A 26,975-nucleotide genomic window follows, 5' to 3' on the forward strand; every position below is an offset into this window, starting at 1 on the left:
TCTAAATTAAATAAATTAGTTCTAAATTAAATAAATAAATTATTGTTTTGTGTTAAATTTTATCCATAGAATTCAGCGTAGATATAAATATAATCAAACAACAGGATAACTTTAAATATACGATATGATTTTGACCTTTATTTATTATATTTATGAATTAAAAAAAAAAAAAAAGTTCTAGCAACTCTAGTCTAACCCACAGCGCGTGGTACAAATTTGTCACGAAATTCGCGAAAATCCTGAAAAACATTCTTTGTTTTTTTACAAATTTTGCGGATGTTGCATGATTCGACGCTCTCAAAATCATGAAATAGAACTTCATCAGTCTGCACATAAGGCCATGAAGTAGGAGCTTATGGTGTTAAACCAACAGTTTCTGGCTAATGAATCTTGCTGAAACTGTGATGTGTGCACGTGTATACTACTGCTGAAATTTGGTAAGCTTACTCAATGCAACATGCTCAACTCAGATCAAACCAGCTTCACTCATGTCTATATACACATGTAACGAATAAGGTGACAGAAAAAACATGTTGGCAGATTAAGACGGATCTTTGAGTTGGTTAGTTGGGCAAAAACTTCCATGATTTTTTATAACAAAATATATTGAGAAAATCAACAATAAAAAAAAAATGAAATAATTTTAAATTTTTCCCCTCGATTCGCTCGGTTTTTTTTCATTGAAAATAAATCTATTTTTCGCCCCAAACAGCTGATTTAACAGGCATACAGCAATTTTCTCCAAACTCAATCTAGATCCATGAATTAGGGGTTCATTCATATATTTTCATGACTAAACGGTTGTTTATGTAGGTATAATACAAAAAAAATTGAACTTTTTTTGATTCTCATCAAAGTAATCTCATATTAAAGAGCTAAATGAAAGAAAACTGATGAGGCATAAATGAATGTCATACGACATGTGGTTGCGGAGATATGCTAATTTGAATGTCTCAATTTTTCAGCCAATTTCCTGTACAAACTTTTTGTGCATGCACATATTAAAATGCTTATAGGCCTATACTGTGCATACTGTACACAATTTTAAGAAACAAGCACTTGCTATTTACCGGTACTGAACTGTAAATGTAATCCTAGATTGATTGAATTTGTATTGATGTGAACATAAGGGCCTATCATTTTCTTTTGGAAGGAGGGGTCCCAAATATACAGGGGGGGTCATAATTTTTGGAAAGAAAAATAGGGGGGGTCATAAAATTTTGATGACCAAAATGTAGGGAGTTGCAAGATGACCACAGATAGTGTGTTTATCTTATTCAAAAAGACTGAATACAATTTTAGCCTCTTCAGGGGGTAAGGTGTATCAGTGGGTGGTGGGGAGGGGTCATAAAATTTTGTTGCAGAAATAGGGGGGTTGCAATTTTATTGATGCTGACTTTTTTGTAAATTTGGGAGCCCCTTGAAAATGATAGCCCCTAATATACTAAATGAACATGTATGAGTAACATTTTGTTTTATTTCTGTTTTCTGATGCAGATTCCAGCTTTGACAGAGGATGGAAACCAGGGACTGTCTTTGGAATTTGCAGGAGAGCATTGAATAGCTCTTCTAGAGCCTTCAAGAGCTGTTTAGAACATTTACAATAAAATGTAATGAGAGAATGGTCAACTAAGGAAAGCTAAAATCACTCTCCTATATCCGATTTAAGGAGAGCAGTAGAGAGCGATTGCTCTCGCTCTCCTCAAAAGGCAGTCCCTGGGAAACCACAGTGAGGGCCAACAGCACATATGCAAAAATAAAGAAAAACCTATTCAAAAAGATGAAATTTGTGTTGAAGTGTCTTATTTTTTTTTTTTTTTTTTTGTCATTGAAAAACTCACGGTTTTGATACTACCCACCCGAGTACACCTTTTCACTGATACAAGGGGGGGGGGGGGGGAATTTGTTTGAGGGGGCACCCTTTAAAATGTTTAATTATCATAAGCACTAGCTGATCACCCCCCTCCCCCAGGAAAATGTTTTTGAGCAGGCACCCTTTGGAGCACTGTCTGGCATACAAGGGGGGGTAATTTGTTTGAGGGGGCACCCTTTAAAATGTTTAATTATCATAAGCACTAGCTGATCACCCCCCTCCCCCAGGAAAATGTTTTTGAGCAGGCACCCTTTGGAGCACTGGCTGGCGCATGCTCCCTATTCCGAAGATCATTGCGGAAACTCGAGGGCCAGTTCACTTGATCATCACAGAATGGGGTCACTCCTGCTCAAGTATGAACCCCCCTGCCCCTTCCCCAGCGTTAAGTTTTGTCTTTGAGCAGGCCCTTTGGAGCACTGGCTGGCGCATGCTCCCTATTCCGAAGATCATTGCGGAAACTCAAGGGCCAGTTCACTTGATCATCCGAATGGGGTCACTCCTGCTCAAGTATGAACCCCCCTGCCCCCCCCCCCCAGCGTAAGTTTTGTCTTTGAGCAGGCACCCTTTGGAGCACTGGCTGGCGCATGCTCCCTATTCCGAAGATCATTGCGGAAACTCGAGGGCCAGTTCACTTGATCATCAGAATGGGGTCACTCCTGCTCAAGTATGAACCCCCCGCCCCTTCCCCAGCGTAAGTTTTGTCTTTGAGCAGGCACCCTTTGGAGCACTGGCTGGCGCATGCTCCCTATTCCAAAGATCATTGCGGAAACTCGAGGGCCAGTTCACTTGATCATCAGAATGGGGTCACTCCTGCTCAAGTTACCCCCCATGACGAAGGCGTCATAAGAGTACGCCCCCCATCAATTTGAACATTTAGAAAATCAAATAGGAAAATGGCCAAAAAACGGCCTGTGTGTCCCCCCCCCCGGCCATCATACCCGATGTGTCCACAGTGATTTATGCATCTATCATAGCAAAAATCTGCTAGCGCTATGCATGATGGGATAGGAATAGGAAAGGTCCAAATTTGCTTCTTCCCCCGACTCATAGTCGGCACAGAATGAGAATCTATCCCAGCATCCACAGCATGAGCCCATTCAATTAGTATATACACAAACCATGCCGGGTTAAACATGTTCACTCACTGGCAAAAGTCGCCGATTCATACTACACAAAGTCCCCAGTTCACTCACTTTTTGCGCAAGGCATCCATCCAATCTCATCAAACCAAACATTTGTATGTACAAAAAACTACCTTTATTCACCGCGTGCTCCATTTAACTTACCGCTCAACTCCGTTATTTAGATATTCGGAGAGTAATTTCGAAAAAATTAGATCGAAATCGTCACTTTCAAACCCACTAGAAAGTCGCCAAAATTTGCCGCGACCACGTGCGAATCATCTGACCTCTTCCGGGTTATGATCAAGTTCAACCTTTCGACTTGACCTTGTAAGCTTTGGAACTGTTTTTAACTCAATCTAATTCCCCCCAAAATTTCTTTCAAAAACATCGCCGTAAAATTTACTACCGGTAATGAATTTCCAAAATGGCGCCGGGTGCGCGATTTCCCTATGCTGAGAGAGGCTGAATATTGCGCATGCTCAGGTAAGGAATGCTCACATACCTAGTTTATGCCCGAGAGGCCGCTTGCCACGCACACCGTTACATAGCATGTATGTATGAACTTTGGCTAGTTTGCAAGACAAACTTTAAAAAACCGGACAAAACAGACGTGTCATTTACTCATTTATCGGTATGACATTATCTTTATTGATGCTGCCCTATTTTAGAGCTACTATGGTATGGGTTCCCTGTACTAAGTTTTGGCCTAAAAATACATGAACGTTTGATTTTTACATGCATGCATACAAATGATACATACTTGCTAAAATCTTTTTAAAATCGCAATACCGTACATCAAGTCTTGGTTGGTCTGGCCTGCAGAACAGGGTTGTTTTATCATTCCCTATGCATGCATGCATGTCTTATTCATCAGATGAGGCTAAGTAGGCCTACTGACAATCGATCTTTCATTATAATTACATAATTTCTGAAAACATTTTTCATTATTTTTGCGACTTTTATTATATGACCAAAAGCGATTGTAAAATGTGTTGTTATTTACCGCTTACTGACTAAAGAAACAAGGATGCCCATCTATGGCAATGAATCACCAGTAGCTATGTTTGATTTAGATTTTTCCACTAAAATGCACATGATATTCATCATTTTTTTGTGCAAAAATTACCTGTTTTAATTTTAATTTTTGAAAAATCACAATAACAAATTCAAGTGCTGACCCGAAAATGAAGTGGGGGCAGTCGGACGGGAAACTCTAAAGCTGAATTTATACTCGATCGCCGAGCGATGCGATTAATCGCTTTTGAAAAAGCGATTTGCAATCGCCGAATTTTGCATTGCATCGCCCGTCGCTTTTGCATTTATACTTATCACGGCGTTAGCGATTGCAGACAACAATTAAAATATTCTAAATGCCACAAAATACATTTTTAAAACATGAGTTGCTGTCAATAATTATTGCTTTGAATTAATTTATCACCAAAAGTTAAAAATCGAGAAAGGTAAATTAATTAGCAAAATAATAGATCCAGTTGGTTGTATATGATTGGTTGACGCATTCATGTGTCAAGCGATATCGCTGGGAAGTTGAGATTTCTTCAACTTGCAAAAGCGACGTCGTTTTTGCCTCCGCGATTTGAATCGATTGATCGGCTTGACGCTCTGGAAATGTAAGTAAACATTGAGCATGCGTGAAAATCGCTTTTCTGCAAAAGCGATCGAGTATAAATTCAGCTTAAATCTTTATTGACTGGGGTCTTTGGCATAATGATTAATCTCCCTCATTATTTTTGATTTATTTTGTATGTGTTTTTACTTAGCAATAGCCAATAAACTATTATTGATCACACATGTGTCAGTATCAATTCAATTTGTAAGTCTTGCCAATATTAATATTCCCTGCCAAACCTAATTCCCCATTCAAAATGTATATTCCTCAAGACATTGTGGTGGATGAGTTATACATGTTTAACTTATATATTTGTAATATTCATCTAGCCAGTACAGTGCAGCGTAACCCACACACAGTGCAAATCGCAAAGTGATATCATCAGACCAGCCTAAAAAGTCCCTGAGGCCTGACTCGCCGACACAGTACATTGTGATAAAACAGTATGGATGATCCAGAGCCTGTGGAAAATCTACCTGCATTGGAGACTGATGAAAGTGATGTTGAAGTTGATGAACAAGAACTAAGACGACAAGAAGTAGGTCTCCCAATCTTTTTTGAAAGATATTTCTCCAGCCAATATTTGTGGTGTAATCAAGCAAAATCAGCCGGAAGTGGGGCATACATGGATTCAATTTTCAGTTTTCACGTGTTTATTTTCATAATTTTTGGCTCTTAGCGTAGCTAGGTGAGCCTGAGTCATTGCAGTCAGTGAGGACTGTATTTTTGCTACATATTTTGGCCACTTGCGTTCTTGCTTTTTATGCTAAGGTTTCTTTTGTTTATGATATTTGGCTTTGAAATTACGTTCCAAGGTTTGCTTAGTTATTTAGCAATCGATTGCACTCCTTTAGAAGTGAATTTGGGGTGGGGAAAGTACTTATTTTGAAGTGAGAAAAGTCAAAAGTCGTCATGAGAAACAAGTCATTTCTATCGTTTTGCTTGGTTCCCTGTATGCGCTTAGAGATTATTTTGGTCTGAGTAATTTAAGTTGTGAGATCATGGCGGAATTGACGGATTGCACTATTTTTCTTTGGGAAAGTGACCTTTTATCATGAATTTTTATGGTGATCTCACATGGATAGAAACGTGATTGGATGATTCCTTTGTCCAGATTGTTTATTGAGTTCTCGGGAGTTTTGTTACCATGGGACAACACTTCAAAATATTTAGAGACCAGCGGCGTAGTAATTTAGTTAAATTAACGCTAAATAACCAGGGTTGCCAAAATAATTCAGCCCGAATCGCAGGTCAAATAATCGAAAAGTCGCCCAATTTTTTTCTTTACCCTTTGCATTCTATGGGGCAGGAAATTGTCCCGGGGAAAATCTTCAAAAGTCGCCTAATTGGGTTACCAAATCGCGTGTTTGACAACCCTGAAAACAACGTCTCGACAGCGAAGGTCACATCTGGCTATTCATTATCATTGTTTGTCTGGCACGCTTTCTACAGCGTGGGTTGGGAATTCTGAAAATCTGTAAAAATTACAATTTTGCAGAATAAAGGGTGGGTTTCTAAAAAGCGTGGGAGCAATATATAATTATAAAGCGTGTGGGTAACGCTACCAATTGAAAAAAAATATAATAAAGTAATTTGATGATCTGTTGAAAAACATTCATATTTTCTTCATAAATCTGGAAAGAAAATGTCAAAATTAATTTGCTGATGTTTTCAATTCATACGACGTCACCATGTAGAAGAATCGACGCCCGTGAGTTTTATGAATGAATATATTTTCAGTCTCTACATCAGTCGCTTTGGCCCGCTTCGCTCACACTAGAAGTGGAGCGATCCGAACCACAGCGGCCGTGTAGAGAGTATAGACTGACGCTTTCATGTATTCAGGATCTCACAGGTATCTCAGCCCTTTACAATTTGCCCATGTGTTTATGATAAACAATCTGAAGTCGTATCTTTTCGATGCCAACATTTAATATGTCGCAAATGTTTCAGATGAATAAGAAAATCACGAGTGTTTGATAGATGAGGATAAATTCTGCATCAATTCGGATTCTGAAATGGATTGATGGCGCAGATAATGATAAAATGGACCCGGAAGTGACTGTATGAAACGCGGTAGCGCTACCGATGTTCAGTCTTCCGAATTTGATAAAGTAATGCTGTAAACAATCTAAAGTCGATCTTTTCAAAGATGTTTCAGATGAATAAGAAAATCATGAGTGTTTGATAGATGAGGATAAATTCTGCATCAATTCGGATTCTGAAATGGATTGATGGCGCAGATAGTGCTAAAATGGACCCGGACGTGACTGTATGAAACGGCGATAGCGCCGACGATGTTCAGTCTTCCGAATTTGATAAGTAATGCTGTAAGCTTTGGTCACAAACACTGCATAAGGGTGGGAGATAAATTTTTGAAAAAAAAAAGTGTGGAGGAAATATAAATGGTGGGGGTTTGACCCCTGACAAACGTTCGAAATTTGTAGTTGCTACAACTCAACTGATCATCACTATTTAATTCACTATCTGTTTGTTTGTCTGTGTCTGCCTCTTTTCTCAGAGACTATTGTAGTAGTAGCTCGTTCACGTAGTGATTCCGTTGTCTCACTGGCCTACAAAACTTAGATTGCATGGCGATCGGAGTGTTTTCGTCAGAGCACCTCAGACTAGCATAGTAGGGAAGCATGTTCCTCAAACTTGGTGGGTGGATGCATCTTTAGTACACCATGTCACATACAATATTTTCTCAATTCGAATTTTATCCTTTCTGGGTAGGCCTATGACTGATTTTGTTACCGTAAAATTTGTGTCAATTCCCGATATCACATGTTAGTAATAGTACCGTACACTATAAATGCACCAGATTTTGTAGGCTCCAATTGCTGATTACATAAATGAGAACAACTGGTAACCAGCGGCACTGTGCAGTACCGGTCTGTTATTCAATTGCGTTGTGTGTGGGTTACGTGTATTTTATGTGTAAAATGCGGTGATCCACCCAAAAAACTAAATCATCGTATAGATCCCTGGTACTAGGTGCATCTTGACCCCAGCATAAGTTTGTATTGGTTAGCGGGTCAAGGTCACCTGAGGTCATCCAGGGGTCATCTGAGGTCAAATTTGCAAAAACTGTTGTAGGGGCATGAAACTGGTTACAGTCAACATTTGGAGTCAAATTTTGGGAAGGTCATCCGGTCACCCAGGGGTCATCTGAGGTCAAATTACTAAAAACTCGTATGGGCATGAAACTTGGTGGGTACAGTCAACATTTAAAGTCAAATTTTGGGAAGATACTAAGAATTGTCGTATGGGCATGAAACTAGGTGGGTACAGTCAACCTTTGGAGTCAAATTTTGGGAAGGTCATTTTGAGGTCATCCGGGGTCACCTAGGGGTCATCTGAGGTCAAATTACTAAACACTGTCGTATGGGCATGAAACTTGGTGGGTACAGTCAACATTTGGAGTCAAATTTTGGGAAGGTCATTTTGGGGTCATCAGGGGTCATCTGAGGTCAAATTACTAAAACTGTCGTATGGACATGAAACTTGGTGGGTACAGTCAACATTTGGAATCAAAATTTTGGGAAGGTCATTTTGGGGTCACCCAGGGGTCATCTGAGGTCATATTACTAAAAACTGTTGTATGAACATGAAACTGGATACAGTCAACATTTGGAGCCAAATTTTGTGGGGTCGCATGTTCCTCGAACTTGGTGGGTGCATCTTGACCCCAGGCAGAACAAGTTTGTATTGGTTAGTGGGTCAAGGACACCTGAGGTCATCCAGGGTCATTCTGAGGTAAAATTAGCAAAAACTGTCATATGGGCATGAAACTTGGTGGGTACAGTCAACATTTGGAGTCAAATTTTTGGAAGGTCATTTCAGGATCAACCGGTGTCACCCAGGGGTCATCTGAGGTAAAATTGCTAAAAATGTCGTATGGGCATTGGTGGGTACGCCAACATTTGGAGCCTAATTTTGTGGGGTCGTACAGAACAAGTTTGTATTGGTTAGTGGGTCACGGTCACCAGAGGTCATCCAGGGGTCATCTGAAGTCAAATTAGCAAAACTGTCGTATGGGCATGAAACTTGGTGGGTACAGCATACCTGCCAAGTGTCCCGATTTTATGCGGGACATCCCGATTTTAGACCCCGAACGCCATAAAATCGGGATGTCCCGATTTTCTATAAAAAAAAAAAAAAGTTATAGGCCCTAAATTACTTGTTATTGAAGGTTGGAAACCATTGAAATACTGCTTTTTTTTTTTTTTAAAGACAAAAAGTTGGATAAAGTTGTACATTTTGATTACTTTTGCTTCTATTGAACAGTCAGGGACACATTGAATTAGTATACATTGCTAGCTGTTCAGTAGAAGCAAAATTAAAATGTACAACTTTATCCAACTTTGTAAAAATATATTGGCATTTTTTTTTTTTAGTAGCAGTATTTCTTTGGTTTCCAACCTTGAATAGCAAGTAATTTAGGGCCTATAACTTGCTTTTTGGCCAAAAATATTTTTTGAAAAAAAGAAGAAAAAAAAGAGGGGGGTCAAAATTTGTTGAATCATCATTTTATATTATGCATTATATATATCAATTTCAGCCACGTATGTGAAGGCCGTAAACGCAAACTGGACGGGAACGAAAACTCTATACAAAATTCCCACTCCAAATAGTATACTGCCCTCTTTCTTAGACTTTTCGTTTTAAGTTCAATAGAAGGCATTGTTAGGAGAATTCACTGCATGATCAGCAGGTCAATACACCGTTATCTTGTGGTATATGATATTGTGTGCACGGGATTGTGTGTTTACGATTAGTTTGCCCCCCCCCCTCCCCCCGACAAAAAGCACAGAAACCCCACTATTTTGAACCAAGATGGGGATAAATTAGCCAAGTCGCTCAAATTTAAGATAAGTTTTAGATTTTTGTCTTAAGGGGCTGTGCACTTAGCCAAAAAAATCTTTGCCCCCTCCCCTTGACACATGCCAAATTTTTGGGATCCCAATTTCCAAACCTTAAATGGTCAAGATATATGTTGCGAGCGAAAATTTACTGTTTTCCCAAGCTTTTTAGAGCGTTTTATTTAAAAGGCACCCTATGAATGTGTGCCCCCCCCTCGGCTGGCCAAAATTTGCTTGCCCCTTTCGGCTCGCCAAATATTTCTTGCCCCACTACCCCAATTTTACCCTCCCCACTCGGACTCATAATTATTGCACAGCCCCTAAGAAATAATACCCCCTCTCCATATAGGCCTGTACACCCACTCCACTGCATAATTATTATATTTACCCAGAAATCGTTTTGCAATACATAGTGATTTGGTGTACTGCGCCCTTAATACGACCTTGAATAATGTCCATCATGTCCATTATTAATCAGTGCAATGTTGATACTTACGATTGTATCTTATATTCTCCTTACCCGATAAAGTTTATGCGTGTCCGTCGCCAAGGCGAACTCGCAAACTGGTTTATGATTCGTGCTGTTTGCGAAGGCAGCCGTAACACACGTAGGCCATGTTATTAGGCAATAAAAGAACTTTGAAGAATGTCTCTCATGTACAAAAGTATAGGAAACGGAACATTTGAAACCACTTTTTTAGGATGAAGGAAGCATTTTTTCAAAAAAGTGTAAAACAAGTTTTTATGTCAAAAGTGGTCACTTGGGGTGCTAAATCTGCTAACATTGCCTGGGCTTAGGTACCTAATTTGCATATGTTACGGTATAATTTTGAGAAAACAAGTCAAGATAACAGCCTTGAAGAAGATTGCATGTATTCTTCAAGGCTGTTATCTAGGCTTGTTTTCTCAAAATAACCTTATTTTTTAATCCGTTTAAATGTAATTTCCCTCAGAAATGGTGTCTCCTGTAGTGTAAAATGTGTAGAAACCCTCTGGCTTCGGGGGGCTTCACCCCCTCGACCCCGCTTAAGGGCCCCTGGACCCCCGGCCGTAGTCGCGAGCGCTACACACGCTTCGCTCGCTCCGCTTCGCAAGTGTCCCTATTTCGTTTTCAAAAGTTGGCAGGTATGGTACAGTCAACATTTAGAACCAAATTTTTGGAAGGGTATTTTGGGGTCATCCAGGGGTCATCTGAGGTCAAATTACTAAAAACTGTCGTATGTGCATGAAACTTGGTGCGTACAGTCAACATTTAGAGTCAAATTTTTGGAAGCTCATTTCGAGTCAGCCAGGGGTCACCTGAGGTCAAATTACTAAAACTGTCGTATGGGCATGAAACTTGGTGGGTACAGTCAACATTTGAAGTCAAGTTTTTGGAAGGGCATTTCGGGGTCATCTGAGGTCACCATTTAGAGCCAAATTTTTGGGAGGTCATTTTGGGGTCGTCTGAGGTCAATTTAGATGAATTCTAATAGTTGCCAAGGCTTTCTATAGTTGTTGAAAACTAAAAATACTAAAAGAAGGGGATTTTAAAATTTTGCAGAACAAATTATTCTTGCTGGTTCAGTAGTAATTTGCACAATAATGAATTATTTTCAGATTTTGCAACTAATAGTAATGCGGCAAAAAATAATAATGCGGCGGAGGAAGATTGACCCCCGCATCGAGTTTCAAGGACCGTATTGAATATTTGTGGGGAATTTTTTCAAACTGAAGGTTTAAAAAAATTGGCCGACCTACCCAACCTTTCCATACAGCTACCAACCTGTTATGCATTCGACTCCAAGAACAATTGCTTTCCCACAAAAAAAGCGTGAGAGCCACAGCGCCATTGGTGCTCTTGTTCTTATTTTGCTTATAGGATTTTCTATTCTTTTTAATGATTTGATGTTTAATATTATACATGCAAATGTTGAAAATTGGGTGTAAAGTTGCAAAAATATGCTAAAAAATTGAGCTATGTATATTGTGACATCATCAACGGTTCATGTACATGTATCATCTCAAAAACAGCTAGCATAAAATGATCTTTAGAGTAATAACATCCGCTGAAGACTTTGCTTGAGCGGATGAAAGGACTTCGGTGAGTGTGGCCAATTTTGTAGCGTCTTCAGAAGTTAAAAAAATAATTGTTATTTAAATAATTAAACAAACCTATTATGTATTGCATCAATAGGAATATGAGACGAGCCAACATGTGAAAGTAATAGGCGAAGGAGTTAATATGGAGGAACTAAGAAAACTAGATGGTAAAGGCACTGAATTTGAAGTGGAATATGAAGTACCAGGTAAGAACTGTAAAACTGTACAATTGATGCCAGGCCCTGGCAACACCTATACATGTGCAGTACAAAAGTGTGTGGAAAGGGCATTCAACAACTCTTACTATAACTTTGCACCGGAACCAACTGTTGTTAATCCATGATGAATCCACACTTTGCAGGTAGTGTGTATGCAAACGAAAGTTAATGGAAGCACGCATAGCGCATATAATTGGCCTGGAACTTGTGGGTTAATTATTTTAAAACATACCCCCCCTGAATATGGCTTTACCCATATCTTCCTCAATGGGAGTGAGTATTTTAAAACACTGTAATACCACCTCCATTGGTTCCTTTTTTCTTCATATCCGGTGTTTTTCTTACAGAGATTGAAGAACCCAATTACTTTGATGGAGAGGACCTGTTTCAAAATCTGGATCATGATATGCTTCTAGAGCAAGACAGTGATGGTGAAGATGATGGTTTAGTGAGTAATATCATTACAAATACAACCTAGTGAATTAACTGAATTAACTGAAATAATACATTAAACATTATTGCTAACCAAACCACAGAGGGTCAAATAGTTTAGATCTGTAATGTTTGTCATTCCACCCAGGAAACATTTGTCTCATTGTGCTTGTTTGCATCCTGAACATGTATCACTTATTCTAAACCTTGAAAGCTGTATAAAAGACATGAAAATCTGGTGTGTGGCGAATGATTTAAAACTTTAAGGTGCATGGTAATTATTTTTACCCTAATGTTTGGTTTAGGATTTCATGTCATCTCTGTACAGTGTAGTTGAGTCTGATTCTTGTATTGCTCTTATTTCAAGAATGTCAAATTGGCTTTTCCAGTTGAAATACATACACCCCCTATGGGAGGCATAACTAATTTTATGACATTATTGACATTCACACTCCCTGTATGGAAGATTAAGGTCATGTCTTCCATATACATGTAGGATGTATGAATTTCAATTGGAACAGCCAATTATACAGCAAACACAGACTTGACTCTATTTTGTTAATGTCTTTGGTCTCTGTTTATAGACAACATTCCAAAGGATGGCAGCTGACATGGAAAATGTGACAGAAGATGGAGGCGTTGTGAGGAAAGTACAGAAGCAAGGAGCAGGACCAGTGGTCCCATCTGGGTCAAGTGTCACAGGTATGATACTCTTGCCTTAATTTAGATCTAAATCACCTACCAATAGTAATAATATTGATTACTTCAGAGTACATCTCTTCAATTGTACAAAACATGACAAAATATGATATTACATCTGTTCCTGCCCGGGGGTACTCAGTACAAATGACCATACGGGACGTGCCGCAAATATGGGTAGCATTTTCAGCCTTCTGGTATATCAATTACCCCTTATCAAAGCCTATTTTGGTATATGAATGGGTCCTTTTTTCAAAATTTTCTCAATTTTTTCGGAAAACAGCCCAATTTTTCCATAATCTAGCCAAAATTTTCAAAATTTTCCCAAAATTTTGGGAAATTTTGTAAAAACTAAGACAATTTTGGTTAAATTTGGCCGAAAAATTTGACTTTTGGTATATAAATGGGTCCAAATTTTTTGAAAAATTGGTATATTTATGGGTCCACTTCCAAAATCTCAGCGGCACGTCGTCTACCAAAACCAAACTTGAGTACCCCGGTGTTCCTGTTGGTTTTAAACTTTTCACTTTCACAAAATAATGATAATGGATAGAAAATGAATAAAGAGAATGAGATCCCTATGTAATAGTGATTGATCATTCTTGTTTATGTGATGAGTAAGGGTGATTGAGACTAGGATTTTTTCAATTTGGGAAAATCAATGTAAAACATTATGTTCCTTTTGTAGAAGTGATGAAATTCAGTGTGAAGTGATTCATTCTACACTGTAAATCCAGAGTTCATTAACCCAGTTTGCTAGCTGCAGAGGATGTCTCACATGTCTCTTTTCCTGAGAGCGAAAACTAAGTAAATAAATTTCTCTTGTTTTACAGTTCACTACAATTGCTATTTGGAAGACATTCCAGAGCCATATGACTCAACAAGACTTAGGAACAAACCCAAGAAATTTGTGCTGGGAAGAGGTAAGATGGTTATAAACACAGTCACATCAAGTATCAACTGAAAGCTCACATTTGTTGATTGTAAAATGTATTTAAACTAAATGCTTATCCATTTACACAACCAATATTTGATTTGGATATTCCAATTGAATTCAATCAAGCAATCAATACCTGAAACTTTTGTAGCACCTAAAATAACAAAACTTGTACTAATACAAAGAAGAAATCATATGCAAATAAATGAAAAGAAATACATAACATACATGATATCAATTAAAAAATATACACAATTACAAAGTTGCTGCTTACATGCAATTCCAAGCCAGGCACTGAGTTTTAAGGAGTGCGGCACACCTTGCAGGGACTGACTCCAACTGAGTTTTAAGGTGTGTGAGTGCAATCACACTTCTCAGAGCAGTCCTCATTTATCTAAGGTGTGCTGTTTGCAGCACACTGTTTGTTTTCCTAAACTCAGTCCCTGCCAAACAGATAATGTTTTACCAATTTCTTTAAAATGTCAATGGATTCTGTATTTCTGATGTGTTTAGGCAGTTTGTTCCAGATGCAGGGTGTATGGCATGATAACGTACCTGTCTGTTAAATTTGAGTTCTTTGTTCATCAGTGAATAGTGATATTGATGTTGTTGTGGAGTGAAGATGTCTGTGAGCAGTTTGTTCATGGAGCATATCAGAAATGTAATCAGGAGTTTGCTGGTGACATGATTTGTAAAGGAGGACCAACATATTGAAGTCTTCTCAGTGCAGGTCAATGAGATCATTGTGATTGAGTCATATTCAGGACATAGAGGTTAAAATCATCCATTTTATGATAAAATCATTCAAATTGGCAAGTGATAGTTCTTAAGGTACTGATCATTTTAAGTTATGGAGCCATTTGAACCAGTTGCCAAAATTTGTCAGTGCCAAGCAGTGGTGAATTGGCTAGCCAGGGTGAATGACTCCCAAATAGCCCAATTTTTAAGATTAAAAAGGGCCCAATAAAAGATAGTTGGGCGGTTTTACGCAAATTCACAACGTAAATCACCCTATTGGGCGGAAAAACACTTGACTAAAAACTTAATGGGAAATTACTGACTGATCAATAAATGGTCACAAGCCCATTGTTATTGCCCCTTCTAAATGTACTATTTAATTTACATTTTAAAATGAGATACACAAACACATGAAACAAAATTACATAATACAATAATTGAATCCATTGTACTGAATCACAAAATCATTTACAAATGAGATATTTCTTAATTTGCTTTACAATCCTTGTACTCAATTCTGAGAGCACTCATCTTCACATTTACAAAGATCAGTACATCTCAGCGATGCCTTTGAAGACTTACCATTTGTATTTCTTGGTATTTACACGTGCACCCATATCGGATTAGTTTGTGACATGATTCACTAGATTTTCGTAATTTTGTCAACAGTGGCCACCATGTAATGTGATTGCTTGGCCTAGGTAGATTCTGTTTTGGGGTAAAGGGACTGTTCCTAACCAAATCTAGGCTTTGAATATAGCCCTCTTCATATGTTGTTTTACGGCTGGGAATGGAATCTGTCAATCAAGTATCCTTTGTGATGAGCCGTTTCTGTGGGATATTGACATCTGAAGTTTAAAACTTTTTAAATCATATTTAGAGATGGGCTGTCACAAATCACTCAAGAAGTGCCTAATAATGAGCTGTGATTGATTCAGGTGAGTTTAGTGAAGAAACAAAAGCATTGGTATCTTTCAAGATCCTTTTCCTCGAAATGCTGATGTTGTATCACACCTGGTTAGGCTGTGGAAACTGGGAAGGGCACAACTCTTTTCAGCATGCAGAATCTTGGAAATATCATGAACCAAATAATAATGCAGATTTTTTTTGCTGCCGAAGTTGACACCCAATTCTTGTACAACAAGCTTTTGGGAAAATGTTATTGCAAGGACAAGAACATCAGTATCAAGCGTCAAGAGTCAAGAATCTTAGATATCCGGCACAAGCAGCATCTGCAGTGTGAAGCAACTGCCGTGTATCATCCTCTTTGTGGTTGCAAGCAACCAGATTTGTAGTGTCATGCTCATAGTTGCATCTAACATAGTTGCATCTTGTAAAATTGCCACAATGTGTCTCTCATTTGCTACAAGAGATCCTGTTAAATATGAAGCAAGAATCCCAAATAACTTGTGCTTTTAAATATAATAATCTTCATGGTGAAATATGCTCTGTTTAGCTAGTATGCAGTTGCTTGTTGTCGCATATCTTTTCCCCTTTGCAATTTGGTTGTGTTCTATAGGCTCTCTGGTAAATATCTTTTTTCCCCCACAACTTTATTCCCTGTATTTGAGTCTGGTAATTGTATTGTTGAAGCAATCAGCCATTTTTTTATTTGTTTTATCATGTTAAACACACATACAAACATGCCTGTATACTCAAAACATTCATTTCCTTTCACAATGTTTTATTTTAAGATATCAGACCACCATAGAAGACATATCTAGCTTTCCAAATTCTATTGAAATTTTTAGAAATCCTGATTCCATCCAATAATTCATACTGAAAAAACCCATCACCCATCAGTTTTTATTAAAGCAATCAGCTAGTTCTTCCCTCTTTTGCTGAACTCTCGTTTGTTTTTGACAAAAATGTCAAATCAAGTTTGGTATCAGCAGTTAATTAATTACTGTCTTATTTTCATATCAGCGTATCAAAATTGTTTGTTTGTTTTTCTTTATTAATACACAGTAGATTTGTGGAAAAACAAACATCACAGACTCTCAAGTACAATAGACAATCCAGTGCAAGGTCCTCAGAAAAAACAAAAGTATGCACTTTTTAAACTACACCATCCTTGAGAAGGCTAGGAGAAGCACCAAGATCACTGTAAGGAATCTTCAACTTTTGAATCTCCAGCTTCATGTTGTGTTTCCGCTACCTCTCTGTTGTTATTCATACTATACTGTAACATCACTGGTATCATAGGTATTAGGTAAGCTGTTATGACTATCATTATGAGGGGAGTCAAAACTGATGTGTCAGAGTGTCTGTAGTTTTTGCATTTTGGCAACATTCATTCCATAGTAGAATCTTTGTCTACAAATGAACAAGACACGATCTGTGGCAATCACCCGAAAATTGTGACATAGCTTTGCTTTCTCTGCTTGGACATAGCATGACCAGAGTTCTCATTTTTGTTGCTGCAGTTCTACGTCATCACTGTAACATCCCTGGTATCATGGGTATTAGGTAAGCTGTTATGACTATCATTATGAGGCGAGTCAAAACGGATGTGTCAGAGTGTCTGTAGTTTTTGCATTTTGGCAACATTCATTCCATAGTAGAATCTTTGTCTACAAATGAACAAGACACGATCTGTGGCAATCACCCGAAAATTGTGACATAGCTTTGCTTTCTCTGCTTGGACATAGCATGACCAGAGTTCTCATTTTTGTTGCTGCAGTTCTACGTCATCACTGTAACATCCCTGGTATCATGGGTATTAGGTAAGCTGTTATGACTATCATTATGAGGCGAGTCAAAACGGATGTGTCAGAGTGTCTGTAGTTTTTGCATTTTGGCAACATTCATTCCATAGTAGAATCTTTGTCTACAAATGAACAAGACAAGATCTGTGGCAATCACCCGAAAATTGTGACATAGCTTTGCTTTCGCTGCTTGGACATAGCATGACCAGAGTTCTCATTTTTGTTGCTGCAGTTCTACGTCATCACTGTAACATCCCTGGTATCATGGGTATTAGGTAAGCTGTTATGACTATCATTATGAGGCGAGTCAAAACGGATGTGTCGGAGTGTCTGTAGTTTTTGCATTTTGGCAACATTCATTCCATAGTAGAATCTTGCAATAAATTTTGCAATAATTGTACTGGGTTTTGAACCGTCTGCAGATCCTTTCATACAATGGCAATCGGCAATGAATATTTGGGTTTTTCATTTCCTGTTTCTGGTATGCCTGTGAATAACAGATTTGCACTTTTTCAATTTGATTATGAAGCTCAGTGACTCTACTATTAGGCTCATATATATTTTGTGCATCTTTGTCTTTGATATTGTTAACCTCCATGTTCAGCTTATCCATGCTCTTTTCAATGTCTTTAATTTTTTCATCTATATCATACTTCCACTGCTTTATTTCATCTTTAGCTTTAGTTAGGTTGCTTACATCAGCAGGAAGCGCAGATAGTGCTTGCACTGTGCACAGGATTTCGTCCAATTTGTCATCTTTCAGCACTGCCATGATTGTGTATAGTCCTACCTGTTGAAAGGCTTCCAAATTCACTAGTCTTGTGTATAAAAAGTCCTATTGAAAATCAACGGAAAGACGGGAGCCTGTGTTATTCCACATCTTTACTCTCTCAAGGCCAGTGTTGCTCTATATGTTTTTTTTGGTAAATATCTGTTGAAAATTATGTCAACTCTCCTTGCATATTGCTGTGATATGGCTGGAATACATTTTCCAAAAGTCTTTACGTGTTTTGGTGACGGCAGCTGCAATATCCAAAGTTATGCCATCTACTTGTGGCATGTCTCTATGCGGAGTTTTCCATTGGAATTCCTCTGGGAACATTGTTTAGTGACTATGAGTTAAATTAGTTTGTCACTTTTCTCGATTTTTTTCCTTGCATTTTTGAATGGATACTAAAAGTTGATAGTATGTATGTACAAATATGTAAGTGTTGCATCTCAATTTGTAACCATCATGTGATATGTATTCTTACAGCTGATGTCATGCCATTTCTGGATATAGCAGTAGGTACCATGAGGAAAGGAGAGATCACAAGGTTTCTGGTTAAACCCAAGTATGGGTTTGGTGAAATGGGATGTCCTCCACGAATACCAGGCAACGCCAACAGTAAGATATCTGTGTTGTTATTCGTTGACTTAAATCTAATACTGAAAATAAATTTTAGCAACTCAATTTGCTACATTGCATCGGATATCTATCATACATCTGATTGGTGGGGATGTGCAAGATGGTGGGTAGACCTGTAAGCATTGGGTGCCATGGGTGTGAAGGTTGGCAGAGAAATTCCCCTTTCGTATTGATTGCAGGCTGTTCCACTCTTTCCATGATGGCTTCCCGAACTCCTTTTCCAGTGGAAAATACTTCCATACTAGATTTAATTCAAAAATAATGTTTGAAACTTGAGGGGTTCACTCGCCTACTAAAGTGGTACCCATGCTTGTCACAGCATTACAAAATTTGACCATAAATGGTGTATTTAGGGGTAGCAAATTTCACCCTTTATACGTAAGATATTAGAAATTTACACCCTAAAACATAATGACAATTTTCTCACTTTGAATATGAGTAACTTATCCAGTACTATACTAATTCATTTTCTTTGTTTTGGTTTATTACTTGTTCTTCTGAGTCCCATCTCTAGAACCATCTCCAGATCAGATGGTGAACACTCTGCGAATAAGTGACCCATAACTTTGAAGATGAGGTCAAAATTCAACCCTGTTTTAACATTTTTTGTGTTAAGCATGCATGCGCAAACAATATGTTTAGGCACCATATGTAGTTGCACCACCATCCCAATTGATTACTGTCATGATAGCTGTATTCATATCAGATGATGAAGTTGTTGTAGCATCGCTAGGTCAGGGGATGGGGGGATGTCCAGAAACCATGAAACCCGAGAAGATCTGTTACTTCACAGTGTGGAAGAGGTGCAGGGGATGAGTGCCTGCAATACAGATTTGTGTATGGTAGTAACTTGTTAAGTAATTTTGTAATCATAATTAAGATTGTAATATAGCATCAACTGCTTTTTTGCTCCAACCCAAATTCTAAAATCCAGTATTTGACTGCAAGAACAAAATGTTAGTTGGAAACCTAAACTAAACTTTTTATTAGCAGGATCCCAATGAAAAAAACATGTTCAGTGTAGTCAAAAGGAGCAGGTGAGAATGTTTAAGTCTGGTGGTCAATTGTCATTTCTCATCAGAACACGGCACATTACATAAATGAAACTCTTGGTTTATGTTACAGTCATGGCAGAAATAGAACTGATTGCATTTTCTGAGCATGTATTAACAGAAGAATTCCAGCAGTGGAGTGACACCAAAAAGAAGGCTCAACCATTCAAAAGGATTCTCAAAGAGGTCCATGTACACAGAGAGGTAGGAATAAAACAAAATGTACAGGCTGTACTAAAATGATTGTTACCCAGTGATTTTGGACATAACTGCCACCTCATTTGTAGATAAATGTTATGGAAGGTCATAAAACTATACATTCTGGCCATTTCATGAGAATTCAGTGTTTTATTTGGAAGATGCAGGCTTTTCAATCAATACAAAAACTGATGGGTACCAATTATTTTCAAAGCATCCTGCAAAAAAATTGTGTAACCGGAATTTTTGTTAAAGTACAAAAGGAATGATAACAGTCCATTAGAAAATATGTAGGCCCTATCTTGAAGCATTTAGAGCCTTGGAAACGATTTGCACCTACATGTATCTTAATAGCATTTAAGGTGTCATTGGTAAAATTCCATGACATCCATGGCATACTTCAATATCACACAGCTAAAAGATCAGCATTCTAACACCGTATAGACTAAAAACAAACAGATGATGCACCAACTGGCAAAGTCTGTGAGAATTCTTACATATGCATGACGGCCGGTAATTCTATCGCGCATGTCTAACAACTTATGTATGGCATTGCATGCCTTTGCATTTACATGAAAGATATGAAGACAGCCCTTCAAAACTATGCAGTAACAGGTGCCTAGTAGGCATAGTATTTCAATCTCTCACACTTCATGGAATGATCAGTAATCTTTAACAGATGATCTTGCACTTTGAATGCATGTTGGGCCGCTATCTGTATATATTTTTAATCTATGCCTACCTACTAATAGAAGTCTGGCGGTACGACTTTACCCCTCTGTAGCGCAGAATAGAGTATGTAAGTGATATATAATATAATGTAAGTATTATAGATTAGGTTCAAGTTTACTACGTAGTATACTGAAGAAGCTTTTTCAATTCCATTGTTATATTATTACCGTAATTCCTCATTATCTTAAAGTACTGGGGAAAAATCATCGGTAAATAATTTACATCAACATTTACACCTATACAAAAAATGTATGATTGTCTTCTACATTTTTCTTTAGGAAGGAAATGCCATGTATAAAAATAAACAGCTTCAGAAGGCCAAGCATAAATACCAAAAGGTAAGTACTAATGCTGTTTTTTGTAGTTTTTTTTTCCGCATCATACAGGGTTTTCTTTAAGCATTTTGCTGAAAGGGTATTTTCAAATTTTTTTGACCCTTTCAATTTTTCCTCTGAAGGAGTCAAAAACATTGCCAAAATTAAAGTCCAATTGATGACATTTGGTGCATCATTTAAACAGAAAAAAGGACCCGAACCCAATTTGCAAGATTTCAAACTGACTCTCTACAATTTTACTAATCACTATAACATGCATGGATCGATGCTGACAAAATGTGATGGGCCCTACATATCGGGAGTAGGTCCTAAATGCCAAAAGCCGTTAATAAATGCACAATATCGGGTGTTTCTTTATTCAAATCTTGCAATATTTGAACGCGTACGTTTTCAAGATTTTGTACGCGTTGGACTTTGGGACTTTGGATTTGAAGGAGTCAGCAAAGTGCCTGAACGCGTAAATACGCGTGTTTTGTGCGTTAAAGAAAACCCTGCTCCCATATATGTAATGTGATCTTACCCAGCCAAGCCAAAGGCAGCAATAAGTTGTGAAATTGAGATACCGGAAAAAACAATGTGAAAACTGGCAGATTTTTCTGGGACATTCAATCACAGGGGGCAGACCAGATTTAATCGGTTTGCGGACTTACTGTTGATACTTGGGCAATCTCAGCTTAAGTCCCCATGATAACTCTCTCACTGTGTCTAAGCGGCCAATTATTATATTAAACGAAGAAGGTGGCGGCCTTTATGCTCCACCCTAGCAGGGCGTAAGACAATGTGAGACACAGTTAATATATGTGACCAGCTCCAACAAAACCGGGACAATTCGCCAGACATGTGTTTGAGTTATAGGCCTTTAAAGATGACATTCCAGTAAAAGAAAAATCATATATTGGAGTTCTTAATTTCATGTTATTTGACTATGGCACTAAGTGGACTTTCAAATCCTTGAAAGTACCTACTAAAATGATAATGATAATCCCTATTCAATCTTGTGTAATGCAGGAAACTAATAAGCCCATTACTCAGAATAGTAATTTGGCAAAAATATCAAGGTATCATTTACAAAAAATATCCATATCTTGAAAAGTATTGATGCTGTGTATATAATTTTGGTATCATTTTAAAGCTTATTGTCTAGTGCTTACATTTTTATTCTAATCATGAAATGTCAAAAATGGGACTTGTTCCTGGTTTTGTCAGAACGGGTCACATATGCCAGAATCGGAAATAAACAATATTGGAAATAGAGCATATATTGTATCCCAATATGTAATATGTTTATCCATTTTCAGGCGGAGAGGTTACTAGAGGATGCTCATTTGGCAGATGAAGAGGAAGAAGCTGAAATGAAGCGAGTACTGCTCAAGGTGCAGCTCAACTTGACCCTGTGCTACCTCAAGTTGAAAGAACCAACACGGGCTCTAATGTATAGCAAGAAGACTCTTGATATTGATCCAAAGAATCCAAAGGGCTTGTATCGATGTGGGCAGGTGAGTCAGTGAATGAACAACACAGATTGGAAAGAAATCTTAGGCAACCTCATCTGTTCTCACAGTTGCAATATGTTGGTAATCACTATGTTCATGCAATAGTAATATTCTGGTTTACGTACATCAGGTTATTCCAGTTGAAATCCACACACCCACCTGTGCAAGACATGACCTTATCTTGATTTTGGTCATAGGAATTTTAGAGAAGGGTCAAAAGTTATGGAATTTTGCTTTTGGTCATGGGAATTCCAGAGAAGGGTCAAAAGTGATAAACTGACATGGCAGCTCGAACATGCATTCTCCACAAGTGACAATGCTGGAAATTATGAGCACCTCGCTTAATTAACCCTAATGCTAAACGTGGTTTTTGGCTATTGGAAAGGAAAGGAGGAACCAAAAAGTAGAGAAGGTGAACAAATTTTTTACTTGGCCACCCCGGGATTCGAACCTTAGACCCCTCAGGTGCATGCACAAGATAATCAACTTGTAGCTACTGGGGTTTGGCTGGCCCGCCCAGGCCAGCGATTCCCTGGGTATATATGACTCTGATTGCTTCATGCCCAACACATTCAATACATGCATGCGCAGTGGTTTTCTTTGTAAGATTTTGTAAGATTTTACTGAGTTAGGGCTAAGCATGCTTCAAATGAAGGAAAATATAGGCCTATTAACCCTAATAACATGGTTTTTGGCTATCGGAAAGGAAAGGAGGACCGAAAAAGGAGAGAAGATGAACAAATTTTTTACTTGGCACCCCCGGGATTCGAACCTCAGACCCCTCGGATTATGTAATATTTGACTGAGTTAGGGTTAATTTGACTGATTAATGAGATGCGCAAGACTGCTGAAAACAATATTGAGTATCAAATTGCACTTCTTTTCTTTGTAGGCTTACTACCAGTGCAGTGATTTCCCACAAGCCAAGAAGTACTTCCTTCAAGCCAGACGCCAGGCTCCCAATGATACAGACATCAAAAATGAATTGGCAAAATTGGAATTGTCAATGAAGAAATTCAAAATGGTGGAGAGTAACATGTACAGTAATATGTTTCCTGAATGGAGAGATGTGAAAGGTTTGTGGGTTTCTTTATTTATTTGATGATATGTTGACAGGGGCCCGGCCTAAGGACTTTTTACTCAAAGGACCTAAATACGTATGATTTATTAGCTAGGTACCCTCTTTCTCAAATTTGCTTGTTTTAGATACCCTATTCATGTTACATGATATGTAATATGATGATTTAGTGCATTTTCCCCCATGACTTTGCTATAGGTTTGTTAGGATGTACATGTATGAAATCAGGTGAACTTACTGACCTAATAAGTTTAAAGCACTTTTCCAGTTGTATATTGTTAAGAAAATTTAAGATCTGGGAGAAAACCTAGATGGTCTAATCTGTTGAAAGGTTCATTTTATGCGTTAACCAACACCTATACGTGTGTGACATCAAGCGTGTGCATAAGACCTTGTGGGAAATAATATGTACTGGACGGTTAGCAGTACGCTGAATTTGTGAAAGGAAATCTGCAAAATATTATAATAAAACTTGGAGGATGAATTCCTTGGTGTAGAAAAGTCATGGAAGAATGCCTATCATCATTATGAGGGATGACGTACAGAAACAGTAGCAAGAAAGGGAAGGACAGATGAAAGGATAGGCTGGTGAGTGGGCTATTCCATTTGTAATCCATACACCCCTATGGAAGATGTGACCTTAATCTTCCACACAGGCAGTGTGAATTTCAAATGGGGTTACCTGAATGGGTGACTCCATCTACACTCCCTGTGTGGGAGATTAAGGTCATGTCTTCCACAGGGGGTGTATGGATTACAAATTGAATAGCCCAATGATATGAGTGATGAGATAACAGCAAAGTCTTGTACTTTATAGATTTGTTCCACAATTTTGTTTTTCTATTTGATTTCAGGTGACAAAGTGGAACCTGATGGCAATAGTAAAGCGCAATCATGTAGTGAAGAGTACAAAAGGCTCATGGCAGAAACAATTGAGTAAGTCATAAAGTCAGGGTGTAAATGTTTGCTGGATGCTTTTCTCTCTTGGTAAATTATGTTTATATATTTTTTGCACTTCATATTGCTAACTGTCTGTCAATTTTAAAAATTGCCTACAGACCTACTGGCCCCCATACAACAAGTCCATTAATAAGATGTGGTGTGGTCAAGCAAAATCAGTCTGAAGTCAGACATATTCAGTTTTAAATTTTATATATGGCTATATTAAATTTTCAGTTTTTTACATGATTGTATAATGCATTTGCAAAGCTACATTTTACAGAAAACCCTATTGAAATTAAACATTTAGTTCCAAAGATATGAACAGTTGAACTTTGAAGTGTTTTCAAAACAATATGCAACAAAAGAAAAGAAATTGTTTTTGTTCAGCTATATCTGAAAAATCAATATATCAGACTTCCGACTGATTTTGCTTGATCACATGTTGTTTGTGCCATAATATAATATGCGATTACACACATCGACTGCTCAGTGCCAGAAGTGGGTAAGTGCAATAGCTGCCCTGTGAAAATTTGGCAATTTACACACAATATCTTGTACTCACCTACACATGGCAGCTACACATGGCACCTATTGCACTTACCCACTTCTGGCACTGAGCAGTAAACATATAGATTGAGCTATTTCAGTTGAAATCCATCCATTGGTGTATATTTCCAATGGAGCACCCATTCTGGTAACCCCATTTGAAATTCAAAGATTGAAGATTAAGGCCATGTCTCCCATAGGATGAGTATGGATTTCAGCTGGAATAGTCCAATGTATTTATTATTGATATTTTTAGCATAATTTTTCAATAATTTAGAGCTGTGCAATAATTATATGCCCCATGTAATGGTAGAATTTCCAAAATGGTAAGACAAAAATTTATGCGCTTTCTTTTTACTTGGTTCATGTTCATTTTGGCCCAATTGCGCATCGCAAATTTGGTAATCCCTATTCCAATTCCAAACTATTTAAAAATGGTATGAGTAGATAATTTTCAGGATTTGAATCCCTTTTGACCTGCGTAAAATTCTATCCCAATTTACCTGCACCCCTCCTCCTGTGAAAAGCACATCACCTTAAAATAGAGTAACCTAATTTTATGTTTCATTTGTTTTCTACAGGGCATTCAAAAATAATGCAGAAATGCAAATAATGCCACTCGCTGTAGACATTCGTACAGAAGAGGAGATTGCTTTCATCAAATCAGCAGCTCAGGAGATGGGACTTAAAGTCAAAGCTTTCAGCCAATCAGTGAGTTCCATTCATACACAAATTTAAATTTTAAATGTTTAGGGTACTTACCTAAACAAAATTGTTTCAAATATATAATGAACAATTTAGTATTGCTAATAGTCCATCTATTATGACACTATGAATGAAAAGTAATGTAGCTCCAAAAGATAAGTCTGTTTCCAGTGGGAGAATGCAGTTTTGTTTTCCATCATATTAAGAAAAACACACACAAACCCCAATCTTTAGTATCCTTTTAACATTTTATATGAAGAAAGCAAGCCTTTTCTAAACATTTTTAAATGAAATACCACATCACTTTCTCATAGCTTCGGTCCATCATTTTTGGCTATTTCTTGGATGATGACACAAGGGGAAAAAGGGGGGGTGGAATTGTAATGTGCAAAACACTGCTGCCAGTATACATTGAAAACTGGAAAGTCCTATGTGTTTTTGCCTAACAATGCCTTGTTTGAAATTGGTAATCTTGAAAGTAGAAGTTTCCATCAGTTAATGTGTAAATGAATTAGAGCTAGAATTGGAAAAGACACTCACAAATATGAGGAAAACATAGGATAACAATATCATCTTTGTCATCTGTTTTTAGGGAAATCAAGATAAGTATCTCAAGATCCTCAAGCCATCTGTGGAAGAAGAGTGATGTGCTATGCTCAACAACAGGACATGGAGTGACATTTTTGCTGGCTGAAATGTGGCTGATGTCATGAGTAACATTGAAGAAATGTTCTCAAGATAAGTGACTATGGCATTGGATTTAAACATTAACATCAACCGAAGCCATTTATGTTATGATACTAACTGTGCAAGAGAAGCTGTTATGTGTGTCTATGGCCATATCTGCTTATTGTGAACTTGATTAATGATAACAAAGCTTACTCTTGGAAGCATCTGATACAACTTCATCTGTGACCCAATTGAGCACAATGAGGGCAATGTGGACTGGCTGTGGTTTGGTGCAGCTGCAAACTTCTATAAACGAAAACTTTGATTTAAATATTAAATCAGACTGAGAATGTTGTGACAAGGAACGAGGTTTCAACTTTTGCTAGATGTGGCTGTGACTTCCCAAAGAACAACTTTTTCAATTCGATAAATGTGGATTCTTGTTATTCTCTACATTTGCAGTGCTCATATTTGATTTGTTTGAATCACGTTTATTTGCCAAAAGCATTCAACG

General features: G+C 37.8%; 1 protein-coding gene across 2 annotated transcripts; it reads left to right on the top strand.

Moving 5' to 3' along the window:
• Window positions 1–203: 203 nt before the first annotated feature.
• LOC140159149 (inactive peptidyl-prolyl cis-trans isomerase FKBP6-like) lies at window positions 204–26,637 on the top strand. Of its 2 annotated transcripts, none has more exons than XM_072182513.1 (14): window positions 204–437; window positions 4,954–5,162; window positions 11,666–11,777; window positions 12,137–12,237; window positions 12,806–12,923; window positions 13,754–13,843; window positions 18,559–18,690; window positions 19,837–19,967; window positions 20,972–21,031; window positions 22,327–22,524; window positions 23,414–23,597; window positions 24,454–24,535; window positions 25,669–25,798; window positions 26,385–26,637. In XM_072182513.1, the coding sequence occupies exons 2-14, from the start codon at window positions 5,070–5,072 to the stop codon at window positions 26,436–26,438; spliced, it is 1,485 nt and encodes a 494-aa protein (XP_072038614.1). In that variant the 5' UTR covers window positions 204–437; window positions 4,954–5,069; the 3' UTR covers window positions 26,439–26,637. The 2 variants fall into 2 exon arrangements, with proteins under 2 accessions (XP_072038614.1, XP_072038622.1); XM_072182521.1 differs by having other exon boundaries at window positions 4,958–5,162.
• Window positions 26,638–26,975: the final 338 nt, after the last annotated feature.

Source organism: Amphiura filiformis, chromosome 1 (genome assembly GCF_039555335.1).
Source record: "Amphiura filiformis chromosome 1, Afil_fr2py, whole genome shotgun sequence".
Classification (NCBI taxonomy): Eukaryota; Metazoa; Echinodermata; class Ophiuroidea; order Amphilepidida; family Amphiuridae; genus Amphiura; species Amphiura filiformis.

Excerpts from the sequence above, each read along its gene's own strand:
- LOC140159149 (XM_072182513.1), top strand. The coding sequence starts at position 5,070 with ATGGATGATCCAGAGCCTGTGGAAAATCTACCTGCATTGGAGACTGAT. Across the intron at positions 12,924-13,753 it reads ATCTGGGTCAAGTGTCACAG|TTCACTACAATTGCTATTTG; the intron begins GTATGATACTCT and ends CTTGTTTTACAG. Across the intron at positions 21,032-22,326 it reads CCAAGCATAAATACCAAAAG|GCGGAGAGGTTACTAGAGGA; the intron begins GTAAGTACTAAT and ends ATCCATTTTCAG.